This window comes from Accipiter gentilis, chromosome 11 (assembly GCF_929443795.1).
Source record: "Accipiter gentilis chromosome 11, bAccGen1.1, whole genome shotgun sequence".
Lineage (NCBI taxonomy): Eukaryota > Metazoa > Chordata > Aves > Accipitriformes > Accipitridae > Astur > Astur gentilis.
In genome coordinates, this window is record NC_064890.1 from 32,166,354 (window position 1) to 32,184,087 (window position 17,734).

Genomic DNA, 17,734 nt, shown 5'->3' on the forward strand with positions numbered 1-17,734 from the left:
TAACCAGGGTTTTTTTTACATTGTTCCTTCTCGTTGCCTTGGGATCTCAGTCGTTATCACGCTGGGCAGCGGAATGGAGAAGATGGTGATTATCTGTGGTTCTGTCACCCTTTCTAGTGTTCTGTTAATAGTAGGAGTGCCATAAAGCCGCTGTGTTTACCACATTTTTAATTTAGCAGGCACAATGCCATTCTCCAGAGTCTGGGTGTTGGCCAGGAGGATCGGATGATTATTGTGCGCTTTGGGACAACACTACTGCTTCTGCAGATGTTTCTCTTGAATGCCTTTTTTGGGTTGGATTTATCTGAGAGAACAAGAGCACTGTCTGTGAGACCGACATATCCGAGTCATGTGCAAGGGCTCTCTGCCTCATCTTCCTCATCAAACCTGCGTCTCACTTTGTTCCCCTGCTGCAGAGGAAGTGACAGGATTTAAGTGCAGAATTTTCTAATGAGTTTTATAAGCTTGTGCTTAGTTTAGCTTATTTTTCAAGATATGACATCCAAATAATTTATTACAATAGTTAGTCCGGTCCATCAGTCTTGATGACCTGCAAATGCCTATTGGAACTTGTACTGCTTCAAAGCTCTGAAGTTGAAGGTGAACTTTCTCAGCCGGGAGTGTGAACTGTTTGTTAAAACTGGGTAACCTCTTATGGGTGAGAGCACCTGGCAAAAAGGTTTAGGGATGTGCTGCTACCTATAGCTTGAGCGGCAAAAATTCTGACTTTCAGGGTTTTGTGCCACATTTGCCACCGCTCATTTGAGGCTACATGACAGTCCCCTGTATCCTGCAGTATTATTGGTAGCAGAGGATTACAGAAACCCCACGTTCTGCAGCTTCGCCCACAGGGTCGTAAGAAACAGGTTCACTATGGTTCACTGTGCACAGTAGTCCTCCCAAAACCGCTGCAGTGCGGTGCAGTGCTGCTGGTCAGGTCCAGTTCTTGTGCAAATAGCACAGCTAGTCTTGCCCTCCTACTGCAGAAGGTCAGAGCACAGTTTAAATAACTTAAAATTTGAGCTTTTCTAGTACCATATGTTTGCACTTTTAGGAAGCGTTCTAACCACTAAGTGTTTGTGTTTAAGATTATGAAGCTGAAATGTAGTAAGTACAAAAATTGCTGTTCACAACATTGGAACCTGTGAGTGCTCAGCACTTCACAGGCGTTAGTCTAGCTCTCTGCAACTATACTTTTCACCATTAACAGTGTGTAAGAAATCGGTGTTTATGCTAGAATAAGTAGCAGACTGTGAATCTCTGCTTTTTTACATTGTTTTTTATTGAGTTCTAATAATCTTCATTTTTAGTGACTGCTTTTCGAAACATCTCTTGCTTTGAGTAACACCAGTATAAATTTACTAGATTAATTATGGACTATAAGACTGCAAAATTTCATTTAAAGAATCATGGTTGTTAGAGTAGTGAAAAGAAATGAAACTCACCACACAGTCTTTAATTCACTTGCATAACTTTAAAATGGCCAAACCAATTAAAAGAAATGGTCTCCTGCTGGGACCTGAGATGACACATTTTAGCCCAGAGCAAGTTTCTAAAGGCAGGTTTATAAACCCTTTCAACAATAGGGTTTATAATGGAAATGCTAATGCAGCTTTAGCAATATCAGTTCTTGCAGATGTTACTGTATCATCTTTTAGTAGAAAGAAAATCAGCTCTTTTCCATACACGATTAACTTCAGAATCTTTTAATGTAATTTTTTTAAAAAAATATCGACTTTGAAATGGCTCCTGTTAACAAGTTCAGCCAAGCCTTTTATCTTAAAATATTGCTAGATTTCTTGTATTAAAAAGTGCTCTATTACTTTATTAGTTAATTTAGTTTGGGAAAAAGCTTACTTATCTGCTAAAGAAAAAAACCCACGCATTATTGAAAATTACTTTTTTCTTCTTTCTCTCCATACAATCTACAAAACACAACTGAAGAAGAAACTTACTTGTTTTTATTATTTTAGCTTCTCCTGGACACGCAATGGAACTCATTTTGATATAGATAAAGATGCACAGGTAACAATGAAACCAAATTCAGGGACCCTTGTCATAAATATTATGAATGGTGGGAAGGCAGAAGCATATGAAGGAGTATACCAGTGTACAGCAAGGAATGAACGAGGAGCAGCCATTTCCAACAATATTGTTATAAGGCCTTCTAGTAAGTGAAGCTTTTAATGTTCATAAGATGTGAAGCACTTTGGTTTGCTTATTTTCTGACAAATGCTTCGCTATTTTTTTTCCTGTCTTAAAAATTTAATCATCAAAGTGATCATGTTAGAAGGTATTGCATAGTTTCTGATGTTCAGATTTAATAATGTATTGCATGTTCTCTTTAATAGTCCATAGAAAATTTAATAACTAAAATGCTTTCCTGTTTTTGGTTGGGTGTTTTTTTTGTACGTCTGAATCACCTATCGCTTAAAATTGGGTTGCATATATGATGCTACAATTAGAAAAAAAAGTTTAATTCCTTAATACACATCATTGATGAGGACAATTTTTATTCTCTTTCTGATGCGTGTATTCCACAGTTTTTGTAATAGCTTTAATACAGAACATATTGGGACCAAAAAGAAGATGAAGCTAAAAAATTTTTCTTAATGGTAGACTGTTTCTACAGCTTTTTATGTGATTTTTATCTTAGATCAGTTTTTCAAGCCTCTGAGCTTAAATTGTGCTGTTCTCACATGTTTTAATAAAACTGTGCATGTATAATACTGTTTCAGGAATGTCTACCTTTTTTCCTAATTTACTGCATCACTTTTTTTTTTTTCATTATCATAGTTAAAACTTTCCAAGATACTGTTATAGAACCTTTCTCATGAGTAGCCAAAATAGTTTGAATCAGTTGATTACACTTTCAGCAAATCATTGCTGTACAAAATGTTTCAAAGAAAACCTACTCTTCTCCCAAGAAAGCATATAAAAGAACAAAAATTAAATCTTTAGTAAACATGAAAGGACTTAACGTTCTGATGCATGTCGTTCTTCTATTTTTCTGGAATATTACGTGCATTTCTTCCTTAAATTCTGGAATTTTTATCAATCCATAGTTTGTATGTGTGTTAAAATTACTTTCTATAGGATCCCCTTTGTGGACGAAAGAAAAACTAGAACCAAATCAGGTTCGAGAAGGTGATTCACTAGTACTACACTGCAGACCTCCTGTTGGTTTACCGCCACCTATAATATTTTGGATGGATAACGGTGAGTTTGGTTTTTATGCAGAATTAGTTCACTTTTTGCAGTTTTGCTACATAGTTGATCATTGCTTACCAAGACTACAGATGGTGGAGTTTCCCTTTTAGGTTAAAAATCAAAGAATTTCCATTTCTGTAGAAATGAAGAAACAAGCAAACATGCAACCCAAAAGCATGAAGCCAAAAGCAGCTGGAGATCTTAATGTAAGTTGTAGGTTAACCCAGTGGGAAAGAATGGAAAGGCAAGGGAGCTCAAGAAGAAACATAGAAATAGAAAGGTCTATGTATTTACAACCCACAAACAGCGTAATGGAGTGAATGTGGAGTCTGCAGATCATAATAATGGAGTGTGTATTCTAATAGAGATAAATGTGTTCTTGTTTTCTCTTAGCTTTCCAAAGGCTGCCTCAAAGTGAAAGAGTTTCCCAAGGTCTAAATGGAGACCTTTATTTTTCTAATGTACAACCAGAAGACACCCGGGAGGACTATATCTGCTATGCAAGATTTAATCATACACAAACTATACAGCAGAAACAACCCATTTCTGTAAAAGTCTTTTCAAGTAGGTATTGCATTACCTAATTACATACTTACTCAGTATTTATCCAAAATTCTCCAGTTATTTGCTGAAGTTAAGTAGTGTTACGCTAGGGAATTTTGTCATTTTAATTCTGAATAAGAATTCTGAATAAATAAATTACATTCCTGTGTAAAATTAAAATGTAATCTCCAGTTTTCCTGACAAGTAATTCATTTTAAAAGCTATCATTTTTCCCTTTATAAGGCTTTGTCTTTTGAAAAAATGTTTTGTAAGATTTGAAATACTGCAAAAATACAGTGTAAAAAATAATAGTTTTCAGATGGTTTTCATGTCTGAGAATATCAAGTTACTATGATTATTGTAACTATTGAAACAAATTAATCAATCATTTGATTAACTCGCCGTGGCCATATCATCACCTTTTGATTCCCAATACTTTGATTTATCCCTCTTGTATGCATTCTTCATGATATTCTGTTTATTTCAGTGGATTCATTGAATGACACTATAGCTGCTAATTTGAGTGACACTGATATTTATGGTGGTGAGTTACACTGGTCCCCACTGATACTCCCTGTTTCACAGTAGCATTTAGTTAACTAACTTCACCTCCATGGCTACTTAACCTTTTGCTCCCTTTTCAGTTTCTAATAAAGGTATCTATTAGTGCTGGTGATAATACTTTAGAAAGGGACTGCACAGTGTGATCCTTTAAAATATGTAATGTTTCAATGTTATTGTGACATATGGCTCATAAAAAAATATAAGCTCTTATAATAAATGAGTGCTTTCACACTGGGGCAGATTTTAAAAATTGCCTATTTGATTGCTTCTGTACTGTTGTTGCTTTTTTATATATATTTTTCCTCCAATTTACCTAGTAGTTTGATATGTTCATTATCACTAGGACTATTCAATATCATATGCTGCATAATAAATAACAACAATTAAGCATTTAACAGATGCACTTCACATTTAATAGCTTATTGAATATACCATTCATTTTTAACATACTTCATAAGTGTAAAACTGGAATTAATTAAAATCTAAACACTTTAATACTATCTGTATGAATAACTTCATAGGGGAAAGATGAGTTTTGTTTGTCTGGTGTTTAAGCTGATCTTTACGTTAACCTGCGTTGAATGGTCTTTTGTATATTGTGAATTAAATCCTCCTGAACAGGTGTACATGTGTTTAGCAAGGCTGACTTTGGAGCAACACTGATACTGTAACACTTGAGGTTCTAGACTCTCCACTTGATATTGTGTGAGATAGATAGATAGAAAATACATGATATTTAGTCTATTTTTGTCTTTTTCCTTGTCAAATGAGGCTTTGTACATAGTAAACCATAACTTACGGGTATCTAAAATAAAACAGGGCACAGAATATTTTAATTGTATGCATAAAAATAAGATGTCATTCAAGAACGAACAAGAAATATGTACCTGAACACAGAATGATATATTAGCTACAATTAGTGAGGAAGACACCATTTGGTTGGCTCACAACTCAGAAATACCAGAGGTAATTCTTACACATTTTCGTAGTCTTGCAAAATGAGTCAGCAGTCCTTAGTAGTGCCGAAACTGGGTAGATTGACTGGGTTATTGCCGGTGACTCTCAACTGCGTTCTTGACTCTAGACCACCCTTTTCTCCCAACTTTAGATTGTTCATGTACTCGTTTTTAAGGAATTCATAGCACATACTGTATTAAAATTAAGTGTTCTTTTATGTTAATCTATCAGTAAATCCTGTACCCTAATAAACAAGTTTATTATGTTTCTGCTCACATTTTCAAAAAATACAATAATTTACTGTAATGATTCAGACTGCTACTGCACTTTAGAGCAATTTAATCCTGTATTTTAAAATTGCTATGAAAGAACATTAGAGTATTTACAGAAAGCACTCTTATTCTGACTCTATAAAGCCAACAGAGTATAATGTCAGAAAGTGGTCCGATATTTATAGCTGTCTCTTTACTGTGGTTATTTCTTGTGGGTTAATCAATGGTTCTTTATTACTAGACTGGGGAGCAGTTTGTATTAAAGTTAAATGTATAGTAAGAGGAGAATACAAGGCTTAACTTCTGAAAAGACGCCTTACGTTGTCTAGAAAATACTAAACAAAGCATATTGTGAAGTGGAGTGTATCTTTTAACCCCTCGGTTTGTATTTCTGAATACAATAACTTTGCTTTGTTTGTGTTTTGATGGAAGCCCAGAAATTCTTGGTAACTTTGTCTTACACAATGACTCACATCACTGACCTCTTATTCCCCATAACAGTTCTGCTTAAGTAAATTGGGGCTGCTTAGGATTAAGGCTCAGCATCTATCCATCAGGCTGCATAGTTGCCTATGTAAAAACTATGTATCAATTGCTCCCATCTTTAATAATAACATTTTTCATGTATGTGTTCAAAATTATAGCATTTAACAGGTTGAGATATGTCTGTCAAAAACCTAATCTGTTGAGCTGTGTAGCTGTGTAACATAATGAGTCTTGATTAAATGGCCAATGTGGAGCAAAATCTCTGTCCAAAAATGTGAGAATGGATGTATGCATTTGACCAGTATTAAAATAAAATTTAGAAATTAATTATTTTCTTTTTTCTTATTCCAGCGAAGCCAGTTACAGAGAGGCAGCCAATTCTTCTAACACCAACAGGTAGCACAAGTACCAAAGTGGAACTCAGAGGAAATGTGCTTTTGTTGGAGTGCATTGCAGCAGGATTGTGAGTTACTTTTTAGAGAGTGTTTTTCTAAATAAAAATATAGAAACAGAGGGAAACACTTCAGAAATGTTTCAAATGTCACCATTGTATAAGCTTAGATATTTCAAAGAAACAGAAATGTAATATGGAAAGAGGTCTTTTAAGGAAGCCCACCATTTACTTGGGCATCAGCAGATTTAAAAACTGACCATGAACATGAGTATGGCCTCTGCCTTCTCCTATCCCCAAACCCTCCACACAGGATTCAGTTTGTACCATTGTTTTTTTTAAAGGATACAAGCAAGGAATGCTATAGGGTAAACTTGGGCACACATTTGTAGTATTGCACTCAGGAATCAAGCCTCTGGTTTTTTCTTAGATTTACAATCGTTAGGCTCTCAAATTATATAAAAATAAAGAATCTGCCTTCTAATCTGAAAAAGCTGCTTGCATATGCTAATAATTACTTAGTAGATCAGCTAGGTGGGAGTTTTTAGAACATAACTTCAGCTCCTTACATCCAATTTCTCATTGTAATTGAGTTTAATTGGTACTTGTTTCTTCGATGTAATGCAAGTTTGCTTCTGCTGGTTATTGTGCAAGTAGAAAATGACTAAAGAGCAATTTAAATTAATGAATTAGTTTGATCTTAAATCAGTTTCATTCTCAGGAAGAAATCTGAGAATAGATTGGTTAGTGCAGACGTGGCAGATCTTTAGTACCTATTTCAGGAACTGTAAACATGTTTACAGTGCACAAAAGCATATAATGCAGAGTGCTCTGAGGTAGCCATGAGGAAAGCCAGTAATTGCAAATGATGCAGCACAGCATCATGCACGTGTGTTCCCTTCCTAAGCTGCACAGGGCACGCTCATGCACAGCTTGACGTGGCTTGATACAAGCAGCAGTGCAGTGTTTCTGTCTCCGCTGTGGTCTGCTCGGGTGTCTGCATCAGCACCACTAGCAAAACCACACCTATGAGTGGGAGTAGCATCAGCTCAGGTAATCTTCATCTGCGATATAGTTACATGCTTTTTGACAACCTTGCAATAACAGTATTCAGCAATCCGAACTCCGGTAAAATGGCTGGATAAAAATGGGGGAAAAAATACAATATTATACATTATATGGTTATGTGTCTTTAGCTGTTGTGACTTCAAAAAAAAAAAAAAATTCAATGAGGGAAGCCTACATAATTGTCCACAAAGGGCCTGATTCAGATTTTGTTTAAAATAACTATTCCTAATTACTGATACTATAATTAAAAGTCAACTTTGCTAGGCGTCTCTGTTGTAAAATATGTGATATTAGACTGCTAAGGGAATATTTGCCTTGAGTCACTAGTATTTGAGAGGGGACATTCTACTCAGTAAGAAACACCTTGAAATTTCTTGTAATTTTAAAAGTGTATCTCCATGTATTTGGTCAACTTTCAACTTCAGTGGACAGCATGGGGCACAGCCAAGATTTAGACATGGTGCGGTGATGAGTAGCTATACTTGACTCAGCACTGGCTTTTCTTCTTGATTTCTCATAGGAAATATTTCTGTCTCCTTACAGCTCTGCTGTAAAACTCTATGACGTTCATGAAGCATTAGGATATTGCTCACACAAAGGACAATTACAAACTTGTCATTATCTAGAAGCAACCTTTTAAAGCACCATTAGCATCAATTTAAAAATATTAGTGTAATAAGGTTTGAAATACACTTGTATTCATTTATTAACCATCACAGTTTCTGGATTAATCAGCAGACAAATGTATTCTATAATTATTAAGCCTACGAACAGATGGCCATCGACACCGTTAGTGAGGCTTGTCATTTCCTAGAAACAAATGCTGGCATATTTTGCACATTTGCTGGACGTGCCCCAGAATCTGGGTAAAGGCTCTTAAAATAATTATTTGTAAAATATATGTTCAAAAATTAATGTATTGAACTCTTACCTTCCTTTTCTCCAGTCCCTAAATTTGATCTGTGCTTTTTCTTCTCCAGACCCACACCAGTAATACGCTGGATTAAAGAGGGTGGGGAGCTGCCAGCCAACAGAACATTTTTTGAAAACTTTAAGAAAACTCTCAAGATTATAGATGTTTCTGAAGCTGACTCTGGGAACTACAAATGTATAGCAAGAAATATATTAGGTTCTGCTCATCATGTCATTTCAGTAACTGTGAAAGGTAATACTAAAATAATTCTTAATGTAGTATTGTCAGTGTCCATAATGCAAGACTGAAGAAAGCTTTCTAGGCTAAAGTATAGCTGAAAGCATGAATGATAATGGCAAAAAGAAAAAAAAAAATCTGAGGAAGTGATCATTAAACCGACTGAATTCTAGCACTGGAAGTACTTTACTATCTCTAATCTCTTTTTCTTTTTTTAATATGTTATTTTGTAAAGCATAAAGCTAAATTGACATTGTACTGTAATAGTAGTAAAATAATTTCTTAGCATGTACTAGTGCTGCATTTATTTTAGATCCTTTGATTATCTGTCATTAGACTTCTTTGCCTTGTTTTTGTATCTTCCTCCCCATCTCTCTTCTTCACCTCCTTCTTATTTTCTCCATCTTTTCTGCTTTCCATTCATATAGCCCGGATTCTTTCTCTTCTTTATTTTACTATTGTTGTATGGTCTTATATTCTTCTTTTTTTCTCTCTTAATTGACATTTCTGGTTTTCTGTCTTCATGTTGTTTACTCAAGATGGTGTCTTACTAGTTCTAAAGACACTTACAGTGTGTTTGTCCAAATAGGAATTGTAAGTATGTTTTGAATACCATGAAACAAAAAACCTGGAATGACAGCTAATTAGTCATTGAAATAATCAACTGTAGTGCTTAGTTTGCATGCTAAATAGCCATTTATTTTGTTGTAGGCCAGCATCATTTTATGATCGCATTCAACCTCCTTTTTAAGAGCAGAAATTTAATTTTCTGTTTGCATCTGTCCATCAATCCAAAATCTGAAATTTAATTGCAAGATGTGATAACATATGCTATTTGTGGTTAGTTATTGTAAGAGACAGAGACATGGAGGAATATCTTTTGCTAAGGACAGTGTTCCATCCATTTTGATCGCTCTGTGTTTTCAGCTGTCTAAGGTAAACATCTGGCCCCTCTGCAATCACCCATTGAATTCAGCGAGACGGAGGATTTTGCCATTTCTAAACTTCACCCTTGACATGAAATCTTTTTACGTAATAAAACCTAAATTCCGTTCTAACAGTCTAACTACTGTGAGCATGGATATCTCCAAAATTAATCAAAAGACCACTCTAGTCTCTGCAGATGCCATACTCAGATAAATTTTGCTTTCTTTAGGAAAGGCAAATTAGATTCAAAGCAGGCAACCCTAAATGAAACAAAGAACCTCATGTTGCTTATCTCAGAATTGTAATGCAGTGGGTAGCCAAGAGCTCAGTTTAGCCAAAGTATAATCTATCAGTTAATCATTGAGTATCTCTCGCGCACACACACATATATATAAATAAATAAAAGAATTAACAGTATAAGTCTATATTTATACACACCTTTGAATTATTTTCTGGTTACCTTGACTGTGCCTTATGATTTTCTGTACGTAATTTTGGAAAACAATTCTTGTGTTTTTCTTCCTAACCCCAGCTGCCCCATACTGGATAACAGCACCCAGAAACTTGGTGTTATCTCCTGGAGAAGATGGGACATTGATCTGCAGAGCTAATGGCAACCCAAAGCCTAATATAAGCTGGTTAGCAAATGGCGTTCCCATAGCAAGTAAGATTCTTAATTACCTTAACGGGAAGATGAGTAAGAGAATATGAGGAATATCCGGATTTTTTTTAAAATATAAATGAAGAGCGTGTATTTGCCTGGCAGGTAATACTAAATTATAAATGAGGTGATAAAAATACTGTGGTTCATAAAAGTGGAACAACAAAATGTGCTTCTGATGTGCTTGAGAGCACTTAAGTTTGTGACTGTACTCCTGGTTATTCTGTCTGGTGTTCTGCTGGTAGTGTCCTTGTGGAAGTGGAGCCACGGTAACAAAAGTGCACCATGCCCCTTTGACAGGGGTGTAATTTTTACCATTGTGTTGCCACGGCATTTGTGTTTTCTAGATCTCTCCTTTGCCACCCCACTGCAACGCTGATTTTGTCTAGGAATTGTAAAGGTGACAAGAAGTCAACTCCTACATCTGTGGATGTACAGAGCACTTTTGCAGGATTTTCAGCTTAGAGTATGTTTGAGTCTTCCAGGCTTCAGTACTAAAAAGCAGGAGCAGCAAAACTGACTGAATGCGTCAGCAAGTGCCTGGCAAACAGCTTGTGCCAAGTAGGTGTCAAAGAAAAGGGACCCCTAAGGCAGTGAAACAGCTGTTTCTGTGCACATAGATAAGAAAAGCAACCATGAATTGGTGATTGAGTCTCTTAATTGTTGCAGTGTTATGACTTACAATGCGACAGACACAAGATAGCTGCTATATATAGCACAACTTTACTTGGGAAGAACTTGCTGGAGGACACTGCGGTGCCATTGTCTGTTGGGTTTGCACTCGGCATAGCCTGTACCGGAAAATCACACTTGGTTCTTCTGCCTTTATCCTTCCTCTTTCACAAAATGATATTATAAAACCAGACAATTTACCCTGTCGAATCATGAGAGATAATTACTCTGAAATACTGGTCTGTGCTGACCTATTGAAAGTATGACAGTGTAACTTTCAGGAGTTTCAGGAGATGTTTAAGTCTGTTGAGGAAGTAAATATCACGGAGTTAGGGACATGGAGGAGGATTCTCTGCAGTGAGAATCTAGGAAGTAGCAACAGGTAAATGAGAACCCTCATTAGATATATTCAAAATATTTGGGATACAAGAGAGATTAAACTGAACTGGAGGGAAAAATATGCACCTTTGGAGGGAAAAATTAGGGTATATATTGAAACAGAAATATTTAGCAAAGAACCTGTTTCAGGAATCCTAATTAAATGTAAGTTGAGATGTCTAGTCTGAAATCTAAAATGAAAAGTTTCCATTCATTAAATAAGTATAAGCTGACATTAACCATCTCATCAAACAATGGTATTACAGGAAAACAGGAAAATATCACTGTAATTTTGTATTGTATATAGTGTACCTAAATATATAATAACGTGTGCCTTATAATCAAAGTTTGGTACCTGTCCTGTTCTTTCCTTTCTGGGTTTTTGGTCATCTCATCTTCCTTACTATTTTCTTTATAGTTACCATTAAGGTTTTTGGTTTGTTTTGAGGAGATTTTTATCCTGCTGTCCTGATAGTTTAACTCTTCTTTTCAGGCCTCCTGACTAGTAAAATTTTTTTTCACCTGGCTATGAGATTCAACCTTTGCCTCACACTGCTTCCTTGTCAAAGCTGTAGGGCATGCTGTTCAAATGACGGACAAGTACATTTTCCAGAAATCAATGATGTGTTCTGCATTCTTGCAGGATAGCAGTAAAACATTAAGAAACAGAGAGTGTTCAGAAGCAGCTGCAGGATGCCACCAAACTTCCCAAATACGAGGGCAGCTTATATTGGCTGGCTGTCCTTGAGGAATCAGTACTGGAGTGTTATTGAAGGGAACTCAGTAAAAATTAAGAGACTTTAATTAAATTACCCACTCAACCTCAGTAGGGAAAAAAACCACAAAAAAAACCAAACAGAACAGAACACAGGAAATAAATGACTGGGTAGATCAGCCTTATGTTAAAGGTCACTTTCACTGCTGAGAAAAGCTGAAGTTTTATCCACCTTAAATATTTAAGTGCAAGTTCTATGGATGCTCCAGTACACTGAGTCTGTCAGGGCGTTTAAGAAAGAGAAGCATCGTGATCACAGAAAGTGCAGTTCTTAAGATTCTTGTGATTTTGTATTATTCTGAGTTATCAAAAGCTGGTCTGGAAACTACCAAGTACAGTGTGCCTTTTTGTTCACTTGTTACTAAATTATAAAATTGAGCCCCTCTCCTTCCAACTGAATGATTAGTAAATCACTGTAAAAGGAAACTAAAGCAGCTGTTTCAGCTTCAGGGCAGTGCTGAGAGAGCTACACCCGTGGCAGGATTTCAAAGAAAAAGAGCTACATTTGAATTTCAAAGACTGCTGTCATCATATATCCCACAATGTGCCTCCTGTGGCCCAGTAATCTGTTTGCAATACTTTAATTTTCTATTGGAAAGCGCAACTGGGAGATGCTTAATTCTTCCGGTTTTGTTTTTCCATAATAGAGTCAGACAAGGAAGGGGGAATATTGAAGAAAGAACCATTCGTCCATATCTCAGCCAAAGGTTGAGGCTTAAATACCAATAGGGAAAAGGGAAGAATAAAGGAAAATGTAGTGTATCTTAAGCACCTATGGGGAAAAAAAGCAATGGTGTAAATTTTGTTCTAGATTATATTACTTAGAGTAAGAAGATATATTTAAAGGAAGATTTTGGGTTTCTTTGAAATATTTTAATTAATTTTCTTCAATAATAATGCTTAAAAGAACTCCAGCATGTCTGAAAAGAAAGCTGCTTCAGACATGCTACAGTGATAAGGACCTAACCTCCTAATATTTACTCACAAGAGTAATTTGAACTCACATGCACAGTCCCGTTGAGGTCAATTAGAATTACTTTGGCAAGTAGCAATTGAAAGTTCAGTCCATGACTCTGCCTTGCCTTGTGCTTCAATTAACACTCAAGATCTGCATTATTTATACCGCTGCATAATCCATTGTGTTTTACTGCTTAGATATTCAGCATGGTTTTACAAAAGGGAAACCATGCATGAAGTATCTCAACTTTTAAGAAAGTAACAGCCCAGATTAATTGGGAAGGGGAAGCACTTTCTTAATTGGACTTCAGAAAGGCATTGCAAATACTGCACAAAAGACTAATTTATTGGTTCAGTGGTTTATAGTTCATGATGAGCTATTAAATATTAAATACACACACTTAGATTTATACAAAGTAGTGCCCTGAAAGGCACTGTTTATCTTCTTTCAACGTGTTCTTCACTTGTTTATATCACATTTCACATTGAATCTTAGGTTTTAGTTAGTCTCCATTAGTAATCAGATTGAAGGGAGAAACATTAGCCCTTAGATTTCCTTCGTGAAAGGCCTTGATAATCCCTGGCTCAGAGATTTGTCATCCATCATGTTCTCTGTGAGTACACACACAAGCTGTTCACCACAGCCATGGGAGGGTGAGGAGAAGTCCTGCTGGACTCTGATGCCCTGAGGAGTTCAGTCTTGGAGAGGAGAGGACTGCCAGGGCAGACATTTCTCCACCGCTTCTGCTGTCATTGTGTTGGAACTGTGCATCTGGTGTAGGAGCTGCAGCAGATATGAAAACCTTTGATAATCAGGTTTTTTTATTCTGCACAAGATAAAGGATGGTCATGGCTAGTGCAGGTAATAGCCTGCTGTCCCTTTGCAGGTAATAATGCTATCAGAATCAGAAACTTGGAAAAAAGGATTTCAATGTTCACAGGAAAATATTTTGCTGAGAAGCAAGTGAGCTCGGTAAGGAAAGCAAAAGGGCATCTTCTTCCGTGTCCCATCTCTTCCAGAATTAAGTCTTTGTAAGTTCACTGTAAGAGGCAGAGTGAAGCAAAACTGGATTACTTGAGTTTCTTGGTTTTCTTGCTTGGGTTCAGTCTTGGTTTGACCCTATCAGTTCTCAAGTGATGCACTATACTGCCCACCCTTGGTATTTCACTACCAGTTCTGTGTTCAACTCCGAAAGCATAGCTTCCAGCCGCACACCCCCCCCCCCCCCCCAAAAAAAAAAAAAAGAAGAAAAAAGGATTCCAGTCACATAACATTCTCTAAATACGTAATATGGTATTCAGTCAATATGATCAGAGATGTGAGAGAACAGATCTGTCTTTCATAATAGCCTCTGATTTGGGCTTTCAGATGTTATGAGGAAAGTCAGCTACAGCCAGAGGAATGTTAACTGGATGCTCATTCATAGACTGTGTGATTTATGATCTACAGAAAACTAGGAGGTCCCTCCATATGGGACATATCTTCTTATCAGGCCATCTCGATGACTACACACTGGATGTTCCTCCCATTTTTCTTGGCTGGTTGGTTGATAATGTTGAGTCCTGGTTCTATCACATTCTCCTGTAGTCATAAGCTAATAGATGTCCAAAATTGTACAAATAATTCTTAAAAAAAATATCCCATTTCAGTCATTCAATTGTAGTTAGTTTTAAGCACAGAGAGACTTTTCTAGCTTTGAAAATGGTTACCATATTCATAAATTATTCAGGAATATGAGTTTTTAGAAGAATAAGCACGTCAAGAAGAAAGATAGGATACTTCTAGCGAAAGTTACCATAATACAGATGATCCTGTGATCCTGTCAGAACTTTAAAAGCATACATGAGCACCACTATACAAGGACCATATGTTTCTACATTCATATCAGGAGAAAAGCACCTAACCTTCTGTCTTTGCTTTCCTCATATATTTCCACACTAACAGGGTCTTCAAAGCTATCACTGAAGTTTGAGTTGTTGAAAATCATGGCTTAAGAGCAAGTACTGATCTCATGGTCCCATTTACATTCACTATTATTTGTGCATAATCTTAAGGTCAGAATTATAGTAATAGTAGAACTACAACAACAAATGTTCGGCATAAAAATCTCTTGCAGAAGAGGCGTCAGAGATCACTCATATCTGATCTAGTAGTTACTTTATTGAGTTCTAATCAGTAAATTTATGTATGTAAAATATTTGATAAGTACAGATGGATTGGCCATCAGTACTCTACTACACTTAAAGTTAGTATGGGATACAAAGATTATTGCGAAAGCTTACTATAAGTATCTTAAATGTTACATGCATGCAAAACAATGTCACTTACCAACCGTTTGATGTCTGGTGTCAGGTAAGGGATCTCGCAGCCTGGAGGGGTAACCTTGAGAGGTGTCCCTTCTCAAGGGGAGATGACCACTGCGCAGCCAGCTACTATGGAGGGAGAGCTCAACGGGCCGTCATGGCTCCAGATATTTATAGTGCAAAGTCATTGATTTGTAGTCAGGTTTTCTGCTGTGTTAATGCAGTTTTGGCCGTTTATCAGCCCAGTCTCCAGCCAAACTGCTTTTGGGGGTTTGATGCTGTCTTCACTGATAGCCTCACACAATAGGATTAACTTTGATTAGGCCTACTTACTGAGCACCTGCCTGCACCAAAGTTCAGTTAGTTCAAACAGGAGGAGCGCATCCGTCACAAAATGTAAATTAAATAATTGTCTCAGCTTCTCTGAGAAACTAATATTCTGCTATTGATGCTAAATGATAGCTCAGCTTTATTAAAGAAATAAGTGACTAAGCACTGTAACAGTTAAACAACAGACTTTGTGTTATTACATTTGTTTTCTAACAATCATACGTAGTCACTGTGAATGCATAGCGGGACTGATTACTTCTGAATCACAACTTTGATTTGCTAAAGAAGATGCAGGCACATAAAGACAGTAATGAATATTTCTGCTCTTTTATAAAGAGAAATTATTCTCTGCTTTCACTGTGTTTTTCTGTGACATTTTACTGATCTAGGTAAGATTACCTTTGGCTCTTACACGTGCCAAAGATGTATGTGTTCTCATTGGTACATGGAAAAGCAGGCAAGTAATTTTGCCCCTTTTTTTCCAGCTTGTTTTCAGCCAGAAGGAATCTCTAGTACAACATCTGATGATGACATCAGCATTTGCGCTATAGAATAGAAACAGTTAGTACTCACATATCCTACAAACTATGATTGTAATCCGTAACATGCTTCTGGGAAAAAATATATACTCCCTTAGGTTATATCATACTGCTCAGGCAACAAAACCCACCCTAGTTCAGTGCCCTCTGGGACCTGGAGGCTGAGTTAGCAGAGCTGAGAACTTCACATGTCAGCTGGATCTCATACTCACTTCGTTGTATTTCAGAATGTGGTAACAATATAAGGAAAGATGATTTTTACATTATTAGCTTTTTTAAACAATAACAAATTACAGAATCACAATCAAAGGTATATACCCCCTTCCCAGTGAATTATTTTCAATCTACATTGTTTGTTAGGTTTTTTAAAACCACAATATCACAGCATAGTTGAGGGTGAAAGGAACATCTAGTCCAACCTGCCCGCTCAAAGTAGGGTGTTATCTGCATCTGGTTGATCAGGACTGTGTTCAGGCAGATTTTGATCATCTCCAAGGACATCCTGTTTCAGGGTCTGACCACCCTCATGATAAAAAATTTCTTTTTATGTTTGAGTTAAAAAACCCCACAACTCCAAGCAATGGATGTTTTCCCCCAATTTTACACAGAGTTTAAAGATCTGAGCTAAAGAATTTAAAGTCATTAGACCAATTTCATGTCTTAATAATTTTCTGCCCAAAATACATATCTTTCTTACAGATGAGGCTGAAGTTTGTATCACTTATTTGGACTGATAACATTATATTATATACTGCATCATCAGTTGACAGTTGTTCTGTTCTTCATTGCGTTTAGCTTCCTGAATTTGCATAAATGCACATTGACCAGCAATGAAAATTGATAGGGAAAATGAACTACTTCAACAGGAAAGGATAAAACATCTCAACAAAATCTGGATTTTTTTCCTTCCAGTTTTAAGCATAATACTGTGTTTTTACTGCTTCTGTTCAGAGAGCACATTTCATTCTGTCTCTTTCTTCCAGGAAAAAGTAATAATGGTGCCATAGTGGTTATTTAAACATACTAACAAAAGTAATTGCTTGGCTTTCTGAAGTTTATGAAACAGATGGAAGTATGCATTCAGATGAACAGAAGATATTCCAGGGTGCTGATGACTGTGACAAATGTATCTGATGGAGGCTATACCTTCTCTCTACAGGAATATGCTGTGCATGGCTGTAGAGTCAAGGAGCTGTCTTATTGTACAAAGTGATGGAAAAATTAGGTGAAACCAGGCAGTTGAGTCCTTGCCCAGAAAGCATATAAACACATTCATAAGCTGAGACTCAATCTTATTGAGAGTAAATGTTGACTGTTACAGGGCACATGCTCAACTGTCTGTTACAGTAGCAGAACTCCTATAGCAAGTCCTCGTCATTCATTATCCCGATTTTACAAACCCATTTTAAGCATTATGTAATTCTTTGCTATTTTGCCTATCAGTGCCAAATTCAGATTTGTCAAACATGTCAAAAGCATTTTCTCCTTCTCGTGCAGCTATCTTGTAATGCGACCAGCATCCTCATAAAGGCAAACAAGCAGTGCTTGAG

General features: G+C 36.5%; 1 protein-coding gene across 37 annotated transcripts in view; it reads left to right on the forward strand.

Annotated features, from left to right (window-relative positions):
• The window catches only part of NRCAM (neuronal cell adhesion molecule), a 74,526-nt gene that overhangs the window by 5,247 nt on the left and 51,545 nt on the right, over positions 1-17,734 (forward strand). For 27 of the 37 annotated variants that reach the window (XM_049813904.1, XM_049813894.1, XM_049813896.1 and 24 more), the window contains 7 exons: positions 1,974-2,170; positions 3,097-3,219; positions 3,604-3,774; positions 4,241-4,297; positions 6,384-6,495; positions 8,472-8,656; positions 10,101-10,232. In XM_049813904.1, the coding sequence (XP_049669861.1) occupies positions 1,974-2,170; positions 3,097-3,219; positions 3,604-3,774; positions 4,241-4,297; positions 6,384-6,495; positions 8,472-8,656; positions 10,101-10,232 (977 nt within the window). The remainder of the gene's footprint in view (positions 1-1,973; positions 2,171-3,096; positions 3,220-3,603; positions 3,775-4,240; positions 4,298-6,383; positions 6,496-8,471; positions 8,657-10,100; positions 10,233-17,734) is intronic. The other 10 variants (XM_049813899.1, XM_049813898.1, XM_049813881.1 and 7 more) reach the window with 1 other exon arrangement.